The 15619-nt window shown below is 37.9% G+C and overlaps 1 protein-coding gene across 6 annotated transcripts in view; it reads right to left on the reverse strand.

The window, feature by feature from the left end:
• Window positions 1–12612, reverse strand: part of CAPRIN2 (caprin family member 2) — a 49196-nt gene extending 36584 nt beyond the window's left edge. For 5 of the 6 annotated variants that reach the window (XM_042469807.1, XM_042469805.1, XM_042469806.1 and 2 more), the window contains exons 1-3: window positions 12540–12612; window positions 9402–9661; window positions 1790–1852 (exon numbers count right to left, since the gene is read on the reverse strand). In XM_042469807.1, coding sequence (XP_042325741.1) covers window positions 1790–1852; window positions 9402–9647 — 309 coding nt within the window. In that variant the 5' untranslated portion in view covers window positions 9648–9661; window positions 12540–12612. The remainder of the gene's footprint in view (window positions 1–1789; window positions 1853–9401; window positions 9662–12539) is intronic. The other variant, XM_042469808.1, reaches the window with a different exon arrangement.
• Window positions 12613–15619: the final 3007 nt, after the last annotated feature.

The following is a 15619-nucleotide window of genomic DNA, read 5'->3' on the forward strand; positions in this document are numbered from 1 at the left end:
GAGTTTAGAAAAGCTGTTCAGAGGATCCTCTGAAGAAATCAGGAGTGCTCTAACAATTTTCCCTTATTGATCAATATTGGTGTGTGAAGATTAGTGCATTGGCTTTAAAGGACCTTATTCCTGATGAGACAAAGGCACATTCAATTTTCAAAACAGGTGTTACTGCATTCAGCAGTGGCCTGGCGAAAGCAACTCTGCAGACTCCAGCACCACTTCTTAGATACAGACTTCTTGCTATGATCAGCTTGAAAAGGAAACCGTACAGGAAAAGAAACAAAATGGCACCTGTTCTCTCAGCTAAGGTAGTGGAGTGGGACATACCATACAATAAAGTATCTGGTCAGAGTCGGACCATCGAACAACTCATGAGCTTACATAAACTTACTGTACTGCTAAGTGCCTGTTTTATTCATATGAATAAAGACACATTTTAATTCAGACACTGTTCAGTCTGCATCAGGAACCTGGACTCCTTTAAAAAAAAAAAAGGTGTTCCAGCAGACTTTTCAAAGAGAAGTGACATGATCATAATTACAAGTAACTGTGAAAGTTCTAAATTGATATAAAGCTTGCTTGGTTTCTAATTTTTAATTATCAAGAGGTGGTAAACTTGAGGTTATATGGGCAAAGTCTAGGACATCTTATTCATAAGGTACTGTATTGTTTTTATAAATACATACAAAATCAAGGTATTGTTCTTATATTCATAAGATATTGATCCATATTCTACATCACCTACTTAGTTACACATATATAACTAAATCATGTCTCCTGGCCAAATCCCCACCCCAAAATCTGTATTACTAGGCAGCAGTTGGTCCGAGAGACAGGATTGTCTGTTCTGCTGCATCCTGTGGCACAGGATGATGATGTTTCCACCCCCTAAACCAGTGAGCAAGGTTGTAACAAGAAACCACAACAAGAACCTTGTTTCTCACAGTTGCAACCTCTCTTACTTGTAGGAGGGGATGGAAATGTTATTCTCCTGCTCTCCAACTGCAAGCAGAACAGACCTCAATTTCTTGAAGACTCTGTCTATTAAGTAGGTTTGAGAGGGCATTTACAATTGTGGCAACCGTGCCACATCGTAACTATGCATTAGTGAATAAAAAGCTGTTACAGATCCATAACTCTAGGTTACAAATCCGTAAGTGCAACACAGAATGCCAATCATTTTTAAGTATGGAATAATGTATTTAGTCACACCTACACAAACTCATGTTTACATTACAGGCAAAAAAGTTGATAGCTTTCCTCCTTCCTTAATCCAGTGTCTAAATGCAATCACTTTTGTGCAACAATTAGCTAGTCAAGCTTCACCCCATCAAATATTACTGGAATTTAAAAGCTTCTAGCTTGACACTGCAAAAGAGTGCCAAGAACCTGAGTCAGGATGAAGAAAGCAGATTTACTATTCTTCGTGAAATGCTAAAAGCAGATGATAGGCCACAGCAGACAGGCTATGCTACAGGGGTATATGATAAAACAATACATCACAACAAAGGCATCTTCATTGATTCCCGGACAGTATAGCGGGCCCCTGCCTTATGCAGTGGGGGGTGGGGGCAAGGGCTCAAGTATTAGCAGATCAGAAACCAGTTTCAAGTCCAGGGAAGAAGCAGAGTAAATTTGTATCAGATGATATATCACTATTTCTTATCCATCCATGCCTGAGGTACCATAAATGTCATAGCCCCAAAAGGATCCAAGATAAAGGTAGTTCTCAATATTAGACCAAGAAATGCCAGATAGTTTAAAAAATGTTTGAAGTTGAAAACAGAGATTTTACCAACTGGTCCTGGTTGAGGGACTCCCCTCGTTTCAGACGATCTTTGTAGTCTTCTAGTTTGAGCTGTGAACACATATCAAGCACAGGTTTAAAGCAGATTATGAACAGCTTTTTCTTGAAGACGTCATTATTTTCAAGCATAGGCCAAAGTTAAGTTACATGAATGTCAATAGAATTCAGAGGCACAGTCATGTTAATCTGGAATATCAGTATGCAAAGGAATCTGTATCTTTAAGACTAACTGAGCAAAAGAAGTTGTAGCCTAGCTTTCCTAGACTTGGTCTAATTCTGATCATCTCAGAAGTAAACTAGCTTATGCTACAACTTCTTTTGCACAATTAGTCCCAAAGATGCCACAAGATGCCTTTGCATAATGAATGTCAGTAATGATTCACTGTTGCTATTTCTAAGCTTAAATACATTTTAAAATTATCTAAATCTTTAATAAAAACTCTGGGTCCTTTGAAAACAAATCATGCAATTTATAAGCAAACTCTGGGGTATCCATAGGATATTCCTTTCAAACATAAAATACTGCTGCAATTGAAAAGAAATAGCAAAAAATTTTGAGACTATAAACTTGAGTTCAGGATCTCCAATGCATAAGAATTTTGTAAAATTGGAAACACTGCAGGACTTCCAGATGGTTAATTTATCTGTTTACAATTAATATGCCTAATGTAAGCTTTATATGACACATTCCAGGCTCTTCTATGCAATTGTTCAATGACTAGTGTGCAAGAATAAGGAAACCTGCTATATTAATCAATATAGAGAAATAGAAGACAACAACACAAAAAAGGAACGAGAGATCTCTTCCACAAGATTCAGGAATTCAATGAGAAGTTCACACGAAGGGCAGGGATGCTCTACAATCAGAATAACTACACAATCAAGAACAAATAAAAAGATGATAACAATAACTTTTAATTTTAAAATTAAAAATGAAGAAACATACAAAGATGAACACCAAATTCTAGAGAGCAAGGTAGAAGCTGCACTAAGAGAAATTGGCAAAACTAAATCACCAGGAACAGATGATACTTCAATTGAATTATTACAATCCACACACACACAGAATCAACTCCAGTGTTGAATACACCATCAAATATGGAAAACAAAACAGTGGTCAACAGATTGGAAATGATCAATATACATTCCCATCTACAAAAAGGAGACACAAAAGACTGCAGCAATTATAGGACCATAGCACTAATCTCTCATGAAAACAAAATTCTGCTCAAAATTCTGCAACACAGATTCCAACCACACATGGAGAGAGAAATCCCAGAGTTGCAAACAGGGTTCAGGAAAAGAAAAAGCACTAAGGACTATATTGCAAACATACACTGGTAAAGGGCATGCACCAAATAATTCCCCCAAAAAAATCAGCATGTGCTTTAATATAGACCATAGCTAAGCTTTTGACTGCACAGAGCATAAAAAACTATGAAATGATCTTAAGGAAATGGGAGTGCCACTACATCTTTTTTTTTAATGTAATTTTAATTAAGTATTTTTAAAACATATAAAAAGAACATATATTTATACCAATCATTCAAAACATACAAAAACAATATCCAAAACAAAACAAACATTATATAGCTAGAGATATCCCAACCAACAACATATATATCATACATTCCTCATTCATTAGTTCCTTTCTACCAGTCTAACTTTTATACTAAATCCATACAGTTTTTTGATTATCTGTTAAAGAATAGTATGTTTATGATTCCATTTATACTTGCACTTACATGCTTATAATTTACCTTACAATCTTCCTTTGAAATATATGTAAATATGTTCATACAAAACTGATCTCGCTAATTTAAAGTGTCATTGGATTCTAGATTAAAACATAATTCGATTTTCCAACGGTTACATTAATATAAATCAGACTGAAAAAATTCAACTTAAACTAATTCCGTTCCCAAAACTGCATTCTCCCCCAAACATTTTGGAGATACATAATTATATTATCCCAATCTTCTTTATAGGAGTTTGATGGTTCATTTCTGATTCCTCGAGAGCTTGTTCATTTCCAACATGTCCAGTAGTTTAAACGTCCATTCCTCCTCCTCCTTTGAGATTATTTCCTTCATTTTCCATTTCTGAGCGTACACTATTCTTGCAGCTGACAATATATACGGTAAAATAAAATTTTACTGAACTTTTTTCCAACTCTTGTTCTATTATATTAAGCAAAAAACTTAAGAGCTATGTTAACAATTTTCTTAATTAAAAAAAAAATCAATTCCCAGAATTGTGTTGCTTTCCCACAGGTCCACCTCATATGATAAATAGACTCTTGCTCTCTCGCATTTCCAACATAAATTACTACAATTATTATACATTTTGCCAAGTTTTTCAGGAGTTAAATACCAACCAAAAAAGATCTTGTAATAATTTTCTTTGATATTTTGACTGCTAGTATATTTCAGCCTCTTTTTCCAGGTATATTCCCACTGATCTAACTCAATAGTAAAACCAAAATTCTGAAACCATTTGTTTATATTTTCTTTGACAACTTCCTATTCCAAGTAATGCTTAAGAATACATTTATAAAGTCTTGCTAATACAGCATCTTTGTTCACCATTAATTCCTCTCATGTTTTAATCTCATAATCGGTTATATCTATCTGGATTAATTCCTTATATAAGATCCAGTTTGTCTCTTTTTTGGGATTATATCTGAAAAAAGCTTCATGAGTGGATGCCCAAAGGGGGATCCTCATGCATATTCGTTTTTTGTATTTTTTCCAAACTCTAAATAAGGAATGTCTGACAAAATGATTATTAAAGTCTCGATTCACTTTGTCCTTGTCATAAAAAAAGATAGGTGTGCCAGCCAAATCTCAAATTCATGCTTTCCAAATTCAACAAGTCTTCATCTTTTAAAGTAATCCAATCTATTATTCATGATAAGCAAGCAGCTTCAAAATATAAACTTAGATTTGGCATGGCAACCCTTCCCCTCTCTTTTGAGTCCTGGAAATGTTTCTTTTTTATCCTCGCTTTTTTCCCCTTCCAAAAAATTCTGAGGGTCCTTTTTGCCATTCTTTAAATGGAATTTCATTTCTAATAATTGGGATTGATTGAAATTAAAAAAAGAATTTTGGTAGTATGTTCATTTTTATCACAGCAATTCTTCCCAAGAGAGAAAGATTCAAGTTTTTCCAGTTTCCCAAATCTTTAACACTTTGCCACAATTTATCATAATTATTAACAAATAATTCAGATTTTTGATTTGAAACCCAAAAGCCCAAATATTTAACTTTTTTACTTAACTTAAATCCTGTGGCTAATTCTAACTCTTTAGTTTCAGCTATAGTCATGTTCTTGGTTATTATTGCTGTTTTATCTTAATTTATTTTCAATCCCGAGATTGATTCAAAGACTTTAAACTCCTTTATTAGTTCTTGGGAATCATTGATAGGGTCACTAATGGTCACCATCAGCTTGTCTGCAAATGCTCTCGTTTTATGTTCAGTTCCTTTGATTTTTATACTCTTAATCTTTGGGTTATTTCTTATAGTTTGAAGTAGAACTTCCATAAGTAATACAAAAAGCAATGATGACTGAGGGCATCCCTGTCTGGTGCCTTTACATATGTTTATCATTTCAGTTCTCTCTCTGTTGACATTTAATCTGGCATACTGTTTTTGATAAATAGCTTTAACCCAATTTACAAGTCTGTCCCCCAGTTCTAATTTTTCCACAACACAAAATAACAATTTCCAAGAAACATTATCAAAGGCCTTCTCAATACCAAAAAAGGCAGCAATTTTCTTATCAATATGTACTTCATGATAATGAAATCTATAAACTGCCTAATGTTATCTTTAATGTATCTTTTAGGGATAAACCCACTTTGATCTCTATGTATCGAGGATGATATTACTTTTTTAATTCTTTCAGCTAAAATGCTTGCAAATAATCTGTAGTCATTTTTTAACAAAGAGATTGGCCTATAGTTCTTAACTTGTGTTGGGTCTCTTTCTTCTTTGGGGATCAATGAGATTACTACTTCTTTCCAAGTTGAAGCCATTCATCGTATCTTTTAAAGGTTCAGTTAGTTCCAGTTGAAATGTATTGTAATATAATTATGGAAATCTGTCTGGACCAGGAGTACTCCCGGACTTACTACTCTTGATAGCATTCAAGACTTCTGCTGAGGAGATTGGTTGACTCAAAAAAGCTTTTTGTTCTAAGGTTATTTTAGGAAGATTTGTGTTTTCTGTTTTAGCTTGGTTCCAATCTTTTACTTCAGTCTTTTAGCTATCCTTTTTTCCGTCTCAGTTCACCTTCTTAATCCCTTTCGGTCTCCTCACCTCCACTTTCCTTCTCCCTTCTCAATTTCGCTTCAATTTGCTTCTGCACTCTTTTCTCGGCTCTCTCTGATCTCTGTTGCAGTTCTTTCTCTCCGACTCAGCACTCTCTCCGCCTCTACACTTTCTCACTTCCTGTCTCAGCCTCCAGTCTCTTTCTCCACTCACTTTCCCTTTCTCCATTTCTGGTCTCGGGTCACTTCTTCAACTCTGCATTGGTCTCTCCACAGGATGGGGTTTAATAACAACACAAAGTAGGACAGTGGTAGAAGCCAGGCTTCTTCCCCCATTCAATTATTGAAAACAGCTGATAGCCTCCTTTCCTCCAACGATCCCGTTTGACACAGCTGCAGACAATATTGCTGATTGCGTCTTGATCTTATTCCTTAATTAATGAAGTTTGTTCTTTTATTCTTGTATAATAGCAGTAATGCAGATAACAAATTGACAGAATAAATTGGTAGTACTCATGAAAAATATTCCAGTAGCTTGCCTGTCTTCTTGTTTAAAATAAGTCGGCGAAGGCGCTTGTAGCCAGGGGCTTTTAGTTCAGGGCTCAGTCTTTCACGGCTCCCTCTGCTTCTGCTGGATTCTCCCCCAATGCTCACCCTCCAGTTTGCAATGGAAGAGAACTCTACCCAAAAACGGGAATTGAGCTTCTGTGAGGTACTGCTCGAACCCCCCTTGACAGGGAGGTTTGACCCAAAGCTAACACCCCAAAATGAAAGATTTTGGCAGGAGCTCCTACCAATAGCCTCCACATGCCTCCATTCGCCGACCGGAACTCCAGAGGATAGCAATTGGGAGTGCCACTACATCCGATAGTCCTGAAGACAAATCTGTACACAGGACAAGAGGATACTGAAAGAACAGAATATGGAAAAACAGAATGGTTCCCAGTAGGCAAAGGGGTAAGGAAAGGCTGCATTCTATTACCCTATTTATTCAACCTATATACAGAAAATATCATATGAAGAGCAAGTTTAGACATAGAAGAAAGAGAAGTGAAGATGGGAGGAAGGAATGTTGACAGTCTTAGATATGCAGATGACACTGTACTCCTAGCAGAAAATATTAAGAGACCTGAAACAATTACTAAAGGAAGTTAAAGAAGAAAGTGCAAAGGCAGGCTTATTGCTGAACATAAAGGAGGGTCTATATAAATTCAAGCTAGGTAATTAAGGCACAGTACAGAGTGCCAGGAAGAGGCAGCCAGGAGCCACCTTCTTTGCTAGGTAGCTGCACCACAGCAACCAAATTGCACGGCGTGGCTACGCACAAAAAGGACCGCTAAAAAGCGGCTCCTTTTTGCGCCACCGCTTAGAGCTGGCGGCTCCATCTGGAGGTCACACAGCAATGATGTCATTGCTATGCGCACCGTCTATTTGACACCACACAGCGAGGATGCCCTTGTTACGTGTAAGGGGAGTGTGGGCGGGGCTCCCCTCATACATGACGAGGGCATCCTTTGGGGTCCGTCTATACCGGGCCTAAGAAATCTAAATATAGCAATATCAAGTACATTTCTATACCACTTATCAGTGCACTTAAGCACTTCCTAAGTGGTTTACAACGTGTAAGCTAACTGCCCCCAACAAGCTGGATACTCATTTTACCAATCTCAGAAGGACGCAAGCCTGAGTCAAACCTGAGCCCCCAGCTGATATTGAATACATAACTATGGTTTGTGAGTGACTGCAGTACAAGCATTTAACCACTGCGCCACCAGGGCTCTAGTCAAATAGACAAAGAATATCTGTACCTTGGATCAAATTTTGATCAGAACAGAGATTCTAGCCAAGAAGTCAAAAGAAGACTAGGAATGGGAAGGGCAATGATTAAGGAAGCGGACAAGATCATAAAGTGTAAAGATATACAACCGAGCACTAAGTTAGAGTCATTCAAGCCATTGTATTCCCTATCACCATGTATGGATGTGAGAGCTGGACAGTGAAGAAAGCAGATAGAAAAAAAATCAACTCATTTGAGATGTGGTGCTGGACAAGAGTGCTGAGGATGGCCAAAAAGACAAACAAATGAGTTGTTGAACAGATCAAGACAGAACACTCTCTGGAAGCCAAGACAACAAAACTAAGACCATCATACTTTGGTCACACCATGAAAGGGCATGAGTCATTAGAAAAGACAATAACCCTAGAAAAGGCAGTAGAGAAAAAGAGAAAGACCTCACACTATTGATTTGCTGGAGGTCAATCAGGGAGGTCATGAGCCTGAATCTGAAGAACCTAAGCAGAGCAGGGGAAGATAGGGGTTCTTGGAGATGTCTCATCTACAGGATCGCCATGAGTTGGGGTGAACTCGAGGACAGTTAACATCAATCAAGTATGAAACTACTTCCAGCTTCTTTATCCTGACAGCACTGAAAGATTACATGGAAATCCAAAACTCACTTGCAGTCCTATATTACATGCAAATCAGTATCTCAAAGCTGACCTGTACTTCCATATTACATGCAAATCAATATTGAGACTAAAGGACATAGCATCAAAAATTTTGAGATGCATTTAAACTACATGCTGTCACATGAGAAAACTCTCTTCTGTTTCTCTAGCTCTAAATGTCATTTAAAGGCTGGCAAAGCTCCAAAGCAAAATCATCAACCACAAGCATCTCTACGCAGTGGGAGAGTATATACCATTTTATAATTTCATAAGCAAAAAACACAAGTCTTAAGGAGCTTGCAATTTAAATGACTGCTTGAGCAAGTGCTTGAACAATTGTTGTATTTAATGACTATGGGCCCGAACAGACAGGCCAAAATAAAGCTGCTTTGGGTCACTTTGGAGGTATGCATCTTAAGAGGCCAGAAGCTGCACTCCAATCCTTAGAACTGGAGTGTGGTTTTGGCATGGCTTCTGGCCTCTTAGGACGCATGCATCATTTAAACAGGATACCTCCACAGTGATGTGAAGCAGCTTTATTTTGGCCTGTCTGTTTGGACGCCATGTCTCATTTGCAAATGTAAATGGATATTAAAGTTTCCTGGACTTTGAAATCTCCTAGTTGCCACATGGCCAGAAGGAGGCGGGGCCATACCATCTTAAATAAGAAGAGAAACAGCAAAATGCAGGCCTATGATTAACATCTTCAAAAAAATTTCTCCTGTTTGGTTTGTAACACCGCACCTGATGAAAAAGCCAGTGAAGCCTCAAAAACTTACAAAAAGTATATTGTGCATTTTGGTTGGTCAATAAAGGTATCACTGTTCGGTGGATTTTTTATTGGATGTCTCATTTTGATCATCTCACTCAAACACATACCTTCTTTTTCTCAATGTTCCTGATCTTGTGTTTTAGACAAATAAGCCCATTATCAATGTATGTCTCATAGGCCTGGGACGCTGTGGTGGCAGAATTCAAAGCAATCGAGCTCAATGGAAGCTGGTTATCCCCTCGAGGACCTTGAGTCACCTGCTGCTTAGCTGTTTTCATGCTCTTCTCCTCCCCTTCTTCAGAGCAGCATGAAGGCGAAGGGTGACGAAGCGGGGACTGTGAAAGCTGCACCATTGAAGCGGCTAGGGCTGCAAAGAAACTGGTATTGTTTAGCTCTTCACTCACAGTAACTTCAGCATTCGTATTTATAGCATTAGAATATCTGCTGTGGACTGTATAGAAGATGCGCATTTTAAGGCAGGAAAGATTTCCACAAATACAGAACTTTACAGACGTTGGCTGTGCTCTTGTACACACTGATGTTAAAATGTAATATAGCTTTTCAGTATGCTCAAGGCACAGTCATCAATGAGGTGTAAAAGCTTAAGCAGCATTAACCATTTAAACTTTAAACAGCCACAGATCTGACAACATCTTACATCAGAAGAAGCCCTAAAAAGGGGGACTGCAATTTTAAAAAATCAACATTCACAGTACAGTACTCCTTTTTCATAGACTCCTCTCTCCCCTTTCCTACCTTGGTGCGGAACCTACTGCATCTGAACTTCATGTACATGTACCAAGTCAATCATTCAACAGCACTTAAAGATGCTGGCCTCAACATTCATGTCATTTTGTTAAAAACAATGAAGTAGTAGTAAAATATAATAACTCTCACCATTCCTTAAACACAACAGGAACAAAAGAAACTCCCTATCCTGGAGACAGAACACAGAAAGCACCTGGACATCATCTAGACAGAGACGTCTCTGTCATAATCAGTTTATGGCAACCAAGATCAGGGTGGAGTAACTGGTATTAGAAATTAGCAAGGCCAGACAACTAAAACAATGAAAGATAAAGTAACTTCCAGGGAATGGGGGAGTAGCCCTGCTAATCTGCTGCAGCAAAAAAAGTCTCCCAGTTTCTTAAAGCCCTGCCACAGCAGACTGCAGAGCACTTCATCAGATGCAACAGGAGCAGCTGTTGTGCCCCAGCAAGGAGAGGAAGCAAATATGAACAGGGCATTTTATTTTTATTTCCAAATAGTGATGGGATGGCACAGGCCTAAACTCTAATCCTAGCCAGATTTACTCTAAAGAAATCCAACTATCCTCAGCAAGACTCCCAGATAAACATGCAAAGGACAGCAGCTAGATAATGCAACCTGCAAGCTTACTCAGGAGCAAGTCTCCCTGTGACTAATGGGGCCTATTAGATTACTGCTTTCCTAGGACATTCACAAGGGTTACTCTGGCTACACCATTTTACTATGCCACTGTATTTACTGGGACTTGAATATCCACTGGCGGAGAGGGGGTGTCCTAGAACCAAACCTCAGTGAATACTAAGGGCCCATTGTATATTTGTTGTGTGCCTTCAAATAATTTCTGATTTACGGCAACCCTATCTCAGGGTTTTCTTAGCAAGTTTCTTCAGATGGAGTTTGCCTTTGCCATTACCATCTTCTAATGAGTTTTTCACATGAAGGAAATCAAGAGTTTATCCCGTGAATATCCTGGGGAAATTGCTTAATTACACAAAACGATTTCACATGAGATCACACAAAACCTGCCATTAATGTGCATCTTTTTACTTTCGGGATTTCAGCGACAATGCATTTTCGATATCACTTTATTTGCACAAGTTCTTGTGATAATCATTTGCGCAATTACTTACCATTTTTGCTTTATTTGCAGGATGCTTTAAATGTGCATTAATCTCTCTTTAATACTGAAATTAGCCTGAGACTGAGAGAGTATGACTTGCCCAAGACCACCCAGGGGGTTTTCATTGCCAAGCAGGGATATGAACCCTCTTCTCCAGGGTCACAGTCCAACAATTAAATCACTGCACCACTATGACCCTCTCATATATAGTCAGCACACTGTATCCACAAATTCTTTACCCATGGATTCAAGCACCCACAAGTTGAAGATGTTCTTAAAATATTTAAATTCTAAAGAGCAAAGGTTGATTTTGCCATTTGCTATGCCACTGTATTTAATGGGACTCGAGCATCCATGGATTTTGGTCTCCACAGGCGTAGGTGGGTCCTGGAAGCAAACCCCAGCAAGCACCCACTCTGTGTGTGTGTGTGTGTGTGTGTGTGTGCGCGTGCATGTAGATAAACACACATATATAATTATTATAATTATTATTACATATTGCCCACCTCTCCCCATGGCTTCGTACATGGTGTATGTGTGTGTCTATACATATATATATATATATATATATATATAATATTCTATAATGTATATTATATACATGTTGTTATATATATGCTTATATATATATATTATACTATTATGTATATAATATTGTGTTATGTACAATATATATATATATATATAATTCTATGATGTATATTATGTTTTATATATATAATATACTATTATGTATATATAATATTGTAATGTATATTATCTATATATAATATTCTATTATGTATATAGACACACACACAGTTTATACATGTGTGTGTGTGTGTGTGTATATATATATATATATATGTTCTATATAAATGCAAGGAGTCATTGCAGGCTTGTTGCTGGTTTTTTGTTTTGTTCTCTTAGCAAAACGGCTTAGGCTTATTCTCGTTTTGGCAGTTAGGATTTGCTTTCTGGAGACTATGAATATATGAACCAGCTCTTTCCCAGACGTCCCTGGGATTCAACCTTTGGGGCACACTCTCCAAAAAACCAAATCCTAATTGCCAAGGGGAAAGAAAACAAAACAAAACAGCCCAAAACACAAACCCAACAACAACAACAACAACAACAACCCTGCAGTGCTGACTCTTTGTCCCTCGGGGAAGGCTGCAAGGTGACACCAACTGCACCAGAGGTTCGTCCTTTTAGTAAAGAAGCCACAAAAGCCCCAAACCCTCTCATTTCCTCCCGTCTCCCGTCCCTTTCCCCGCTGCCAGCCCCCCACACTCATCCTCGTTATCCTCCTGGAGCCAGAGGATGCTGCTGCTAAGGGGCGGGAACAGGCAGCTGCTTCTTCCCTGCATCAACTCACCTCAGCGGCCAAACAAGCTCAAACCCTCCCGAACGCCGGCCTCCCGCTTTATATACCCCTCCCCGCCCCTGTGGGCGGGGCCTCCGAGGAAGGTCACCCCCGCGGCTGTCCAATCACCAGCCGGCTTCAGGCTCTCAGGGCTTGACTCCCCGCCCGCCGCGCAATGGCCGCCTTCGCCTCGCGCGTTCGGCCCCGCCCCCTCGTCGCCAGAGGGACCGTTAACTGACGGAGGAGAAGGTGGCGCGTGAGGGGGGCCTTCTCCTCTTTCCTGAGGGAAGATGGCTGAGGGGCAGCCTCGGCCGCTGCGCTTCCGGATCGCCAGCGCTTGTTTAGTTCTTGACTCAGCCGTTACTGTGCCAGCTTAAAAGCCACAACTAGAAAAAGCTTTTTAAACAAATAAATAAATAATACACAAAATGTTTGCCATGACAAAAAAGGGTTGTTTTTTTTAAAAAAATAAAACATTTGCCAGAGCAAAAAAAGATACATTTTCCAGGGCAAAGGCTTTTTTAAAAATACACAAAACATTTGTCACGACAAAAAACATTTTTTTAAAACTACACAAAACATTTGCCATGACAAAAAGCTATTTTAAAAATAAACAAAATGTTTGCCATGACCAAAAAGCTTTTTTTATACACAAAACATTTGCCATGACAAAAAAAGCTATTTTAAAAATACACAAAATGTTTGCCATGAAAAAAAAAAAATTAAGAGTACACAAAATGTTTTAAGAGGAAAAAGTACAAAAGACAATCCATAATTTAACACGGACGGAGTGTCTGAAGTTATAAAGATAAAAGCCAAAGCCCGTGGCAGAAAGATTTTTAAAAATACACAAAACATTTGCTGTGACAAAAAGGTTTTATAAAAATACACAAAAAGTTTAAGGGGAAAAATGCAAAAGACACTCCACAATTTAACATTTAACATATCACAAAGTGATAAAGATAAAAACTTTCCTGTTACTATTAAACTTTTAGGTTTGCCATCATGAAAATCAGTTTAATACTTTGAGCTTCTATTGCCATTTAGGACTGTTATTATATTTAATAATAGTATTAAGTTGCTGAGCATGCCTACGTTGGCCAAGCTGCCCAGGGAAGATTTTGATTTTGGGTTTTTTTTAGCATATTAGTATATTATTTTACTATTTTATAGTGTGTTTTACTGTTCGCTTTTTATTGTATGTGTTCTGATGTACCACCCTTTGGTGGAAAGGATGTTATAATTATTATTATTATTATTATTATTAATATCCTGCTTTTTTCCCAAAGTTGGAACTCAAAAACTGCTTACAGTTTTTAAATACAATTAAAAGCATACAAATGTGAGCATTAGAATAGAATTAAACTGATACAATATTAAACATATTACTCATTAAAAGAATAAAATGCAGTTAAACAAGGGCCATTTTTTGTGTTACATTGTGATTGATATCACTCAAAAGAAACTGAACTGAATCTACTGGTTTCAGTGTTAAAGGATGATAGCAGATAGTGTGCAAACGTTAGGATTTACCAGAACTCAGTCTGGATTTTAAACACACCTGCGCACTTCTATATTACTTTAGAAGTCATTCATTGCTGTTATAGTTTTGAGGTCCTTCATGATATAAATATCAGGTTTTCCAAATACAACAGCAGAGGCTTCCTTGAGAAATTCAACACTCTCTGCCTAATAAAGGGGAGGATCAACATAAATTCAATCTAGATAATGAGGAAATTGAAATAGTTAAAGATTTTCCCGTATCTTGGCTCAAACATTGATCAGAAAGGAGACTGGAGTCAAGAAATCAGAAGAAAACTATGTAGGCCAGTCAAAGAAAGAAACTCTTCCCTGGATTTGCTTTGAAATAAACCTTTAAGTGGTCTCTAAAAGTTTCAAAAAATTTTGTTTGCTTATTCAAGTCTTACCTGAATACGGTTCAGGTTCCATTTAACATATTGTCAGTCTGCTGAAACATGTTAAACTGTTTTGTTTTGTGGTATAGAAATCTATTCCTATTATTTCCATTTTATTTCTGCCTCTAGTAACACTTTTTTAAAAAGGTAATTCCAAGAACACCTATACTTGATTAATTGAGGTATAAAGGTAATATTGACCACCTGGTCAAGAACAATAGAAAAATACTATCATGTCCCAAATTAGTATCATGTTCCAAAATTGCAAATCATTGGATCTTTACTTTTAAAAAGTTTTGTAGGGAGATGTTATGGAAAGGTAGTCAAACTTATTTCGGCAACCATATAAACCTTTATTCAGCAAGTAAACTGACCACAGTAGGCAGCAAAGTTCATTTAGTGATTCCTCTTGGAAACATAATGAGCATATTTCCTTGAAAGCCAAGGTTGGCCACTACTTCAGATCTTCTGTGAGAATATACACCTTTGGGAGATTGTTTACTGTGTTGTAAGTGAGGGGTATAGACCATGTGGCTTTCCAGATGTGTTAAACTGTGGTTCCCATCATACCTTACAGTTGGCTATACAGAGTAGGGACGAAGGGGACTGCAGCCCAACATCAAGCAAACAACTTCTTTTCCCCACCTCTTTCTAAGCATTCTCAATACATAAAATACGGAGGCCCTGCAGGCCTGGCTTGTAAATGGTGAGATGCAAAAGAAAAGATGACTTTTGAATCTTTAGTTCTTTAAAAAAAATGGAATTTCAGCAGCTGTAACCTGTCATGCAATTTGTAGCTCCTGAAATTCCCACTTCAACCCAGCTGTTAAAGGTGTGAACTGAATGCATACTTTGGATAGAACTGGAGCAGGCTAATGGTGTGTACATTGTCTTTTCACTAGTACCTCAGTGTCTCACAATATAAGAAAGTAGTTTGGGGAAGGATGCATACTTTTAGATGTACAGAACTCATTATATCTGAGGACATACTTTATAGCAGGAATATATTTTTAGTTTGTCGTTGCGTGCATTCAAGTCATTCCCAGCTTATGTTGACCCTAAAGCGAACCTATCACAGGGGGTTCTTGGCAGGTTTCTTCAGAGGGAGTTTGACATTGCCGATCCCTGAGGCTGAGAGAGTATAACTTGCCCAAGGTCACCCAGTGGGGTTTACAT

The sequence above is a fragment of the Sceloporus undulatus genome, chromosome 5 (assembly GCF_019175285.1).
Source record: "Sceloporus undulatus isolate JIND9_A2432 ecotype Alabama chromosome 5, SceUnd_v1.1, whole genome shotgun sequence".
In the NCBI taxonomy this organism is placed as follows: Eukaryota; Metazoa; Chordata; class Lepidosauria; order Squamata; family Phrynosomatidae; genus Sceloporus; species Sceloporus undulatus.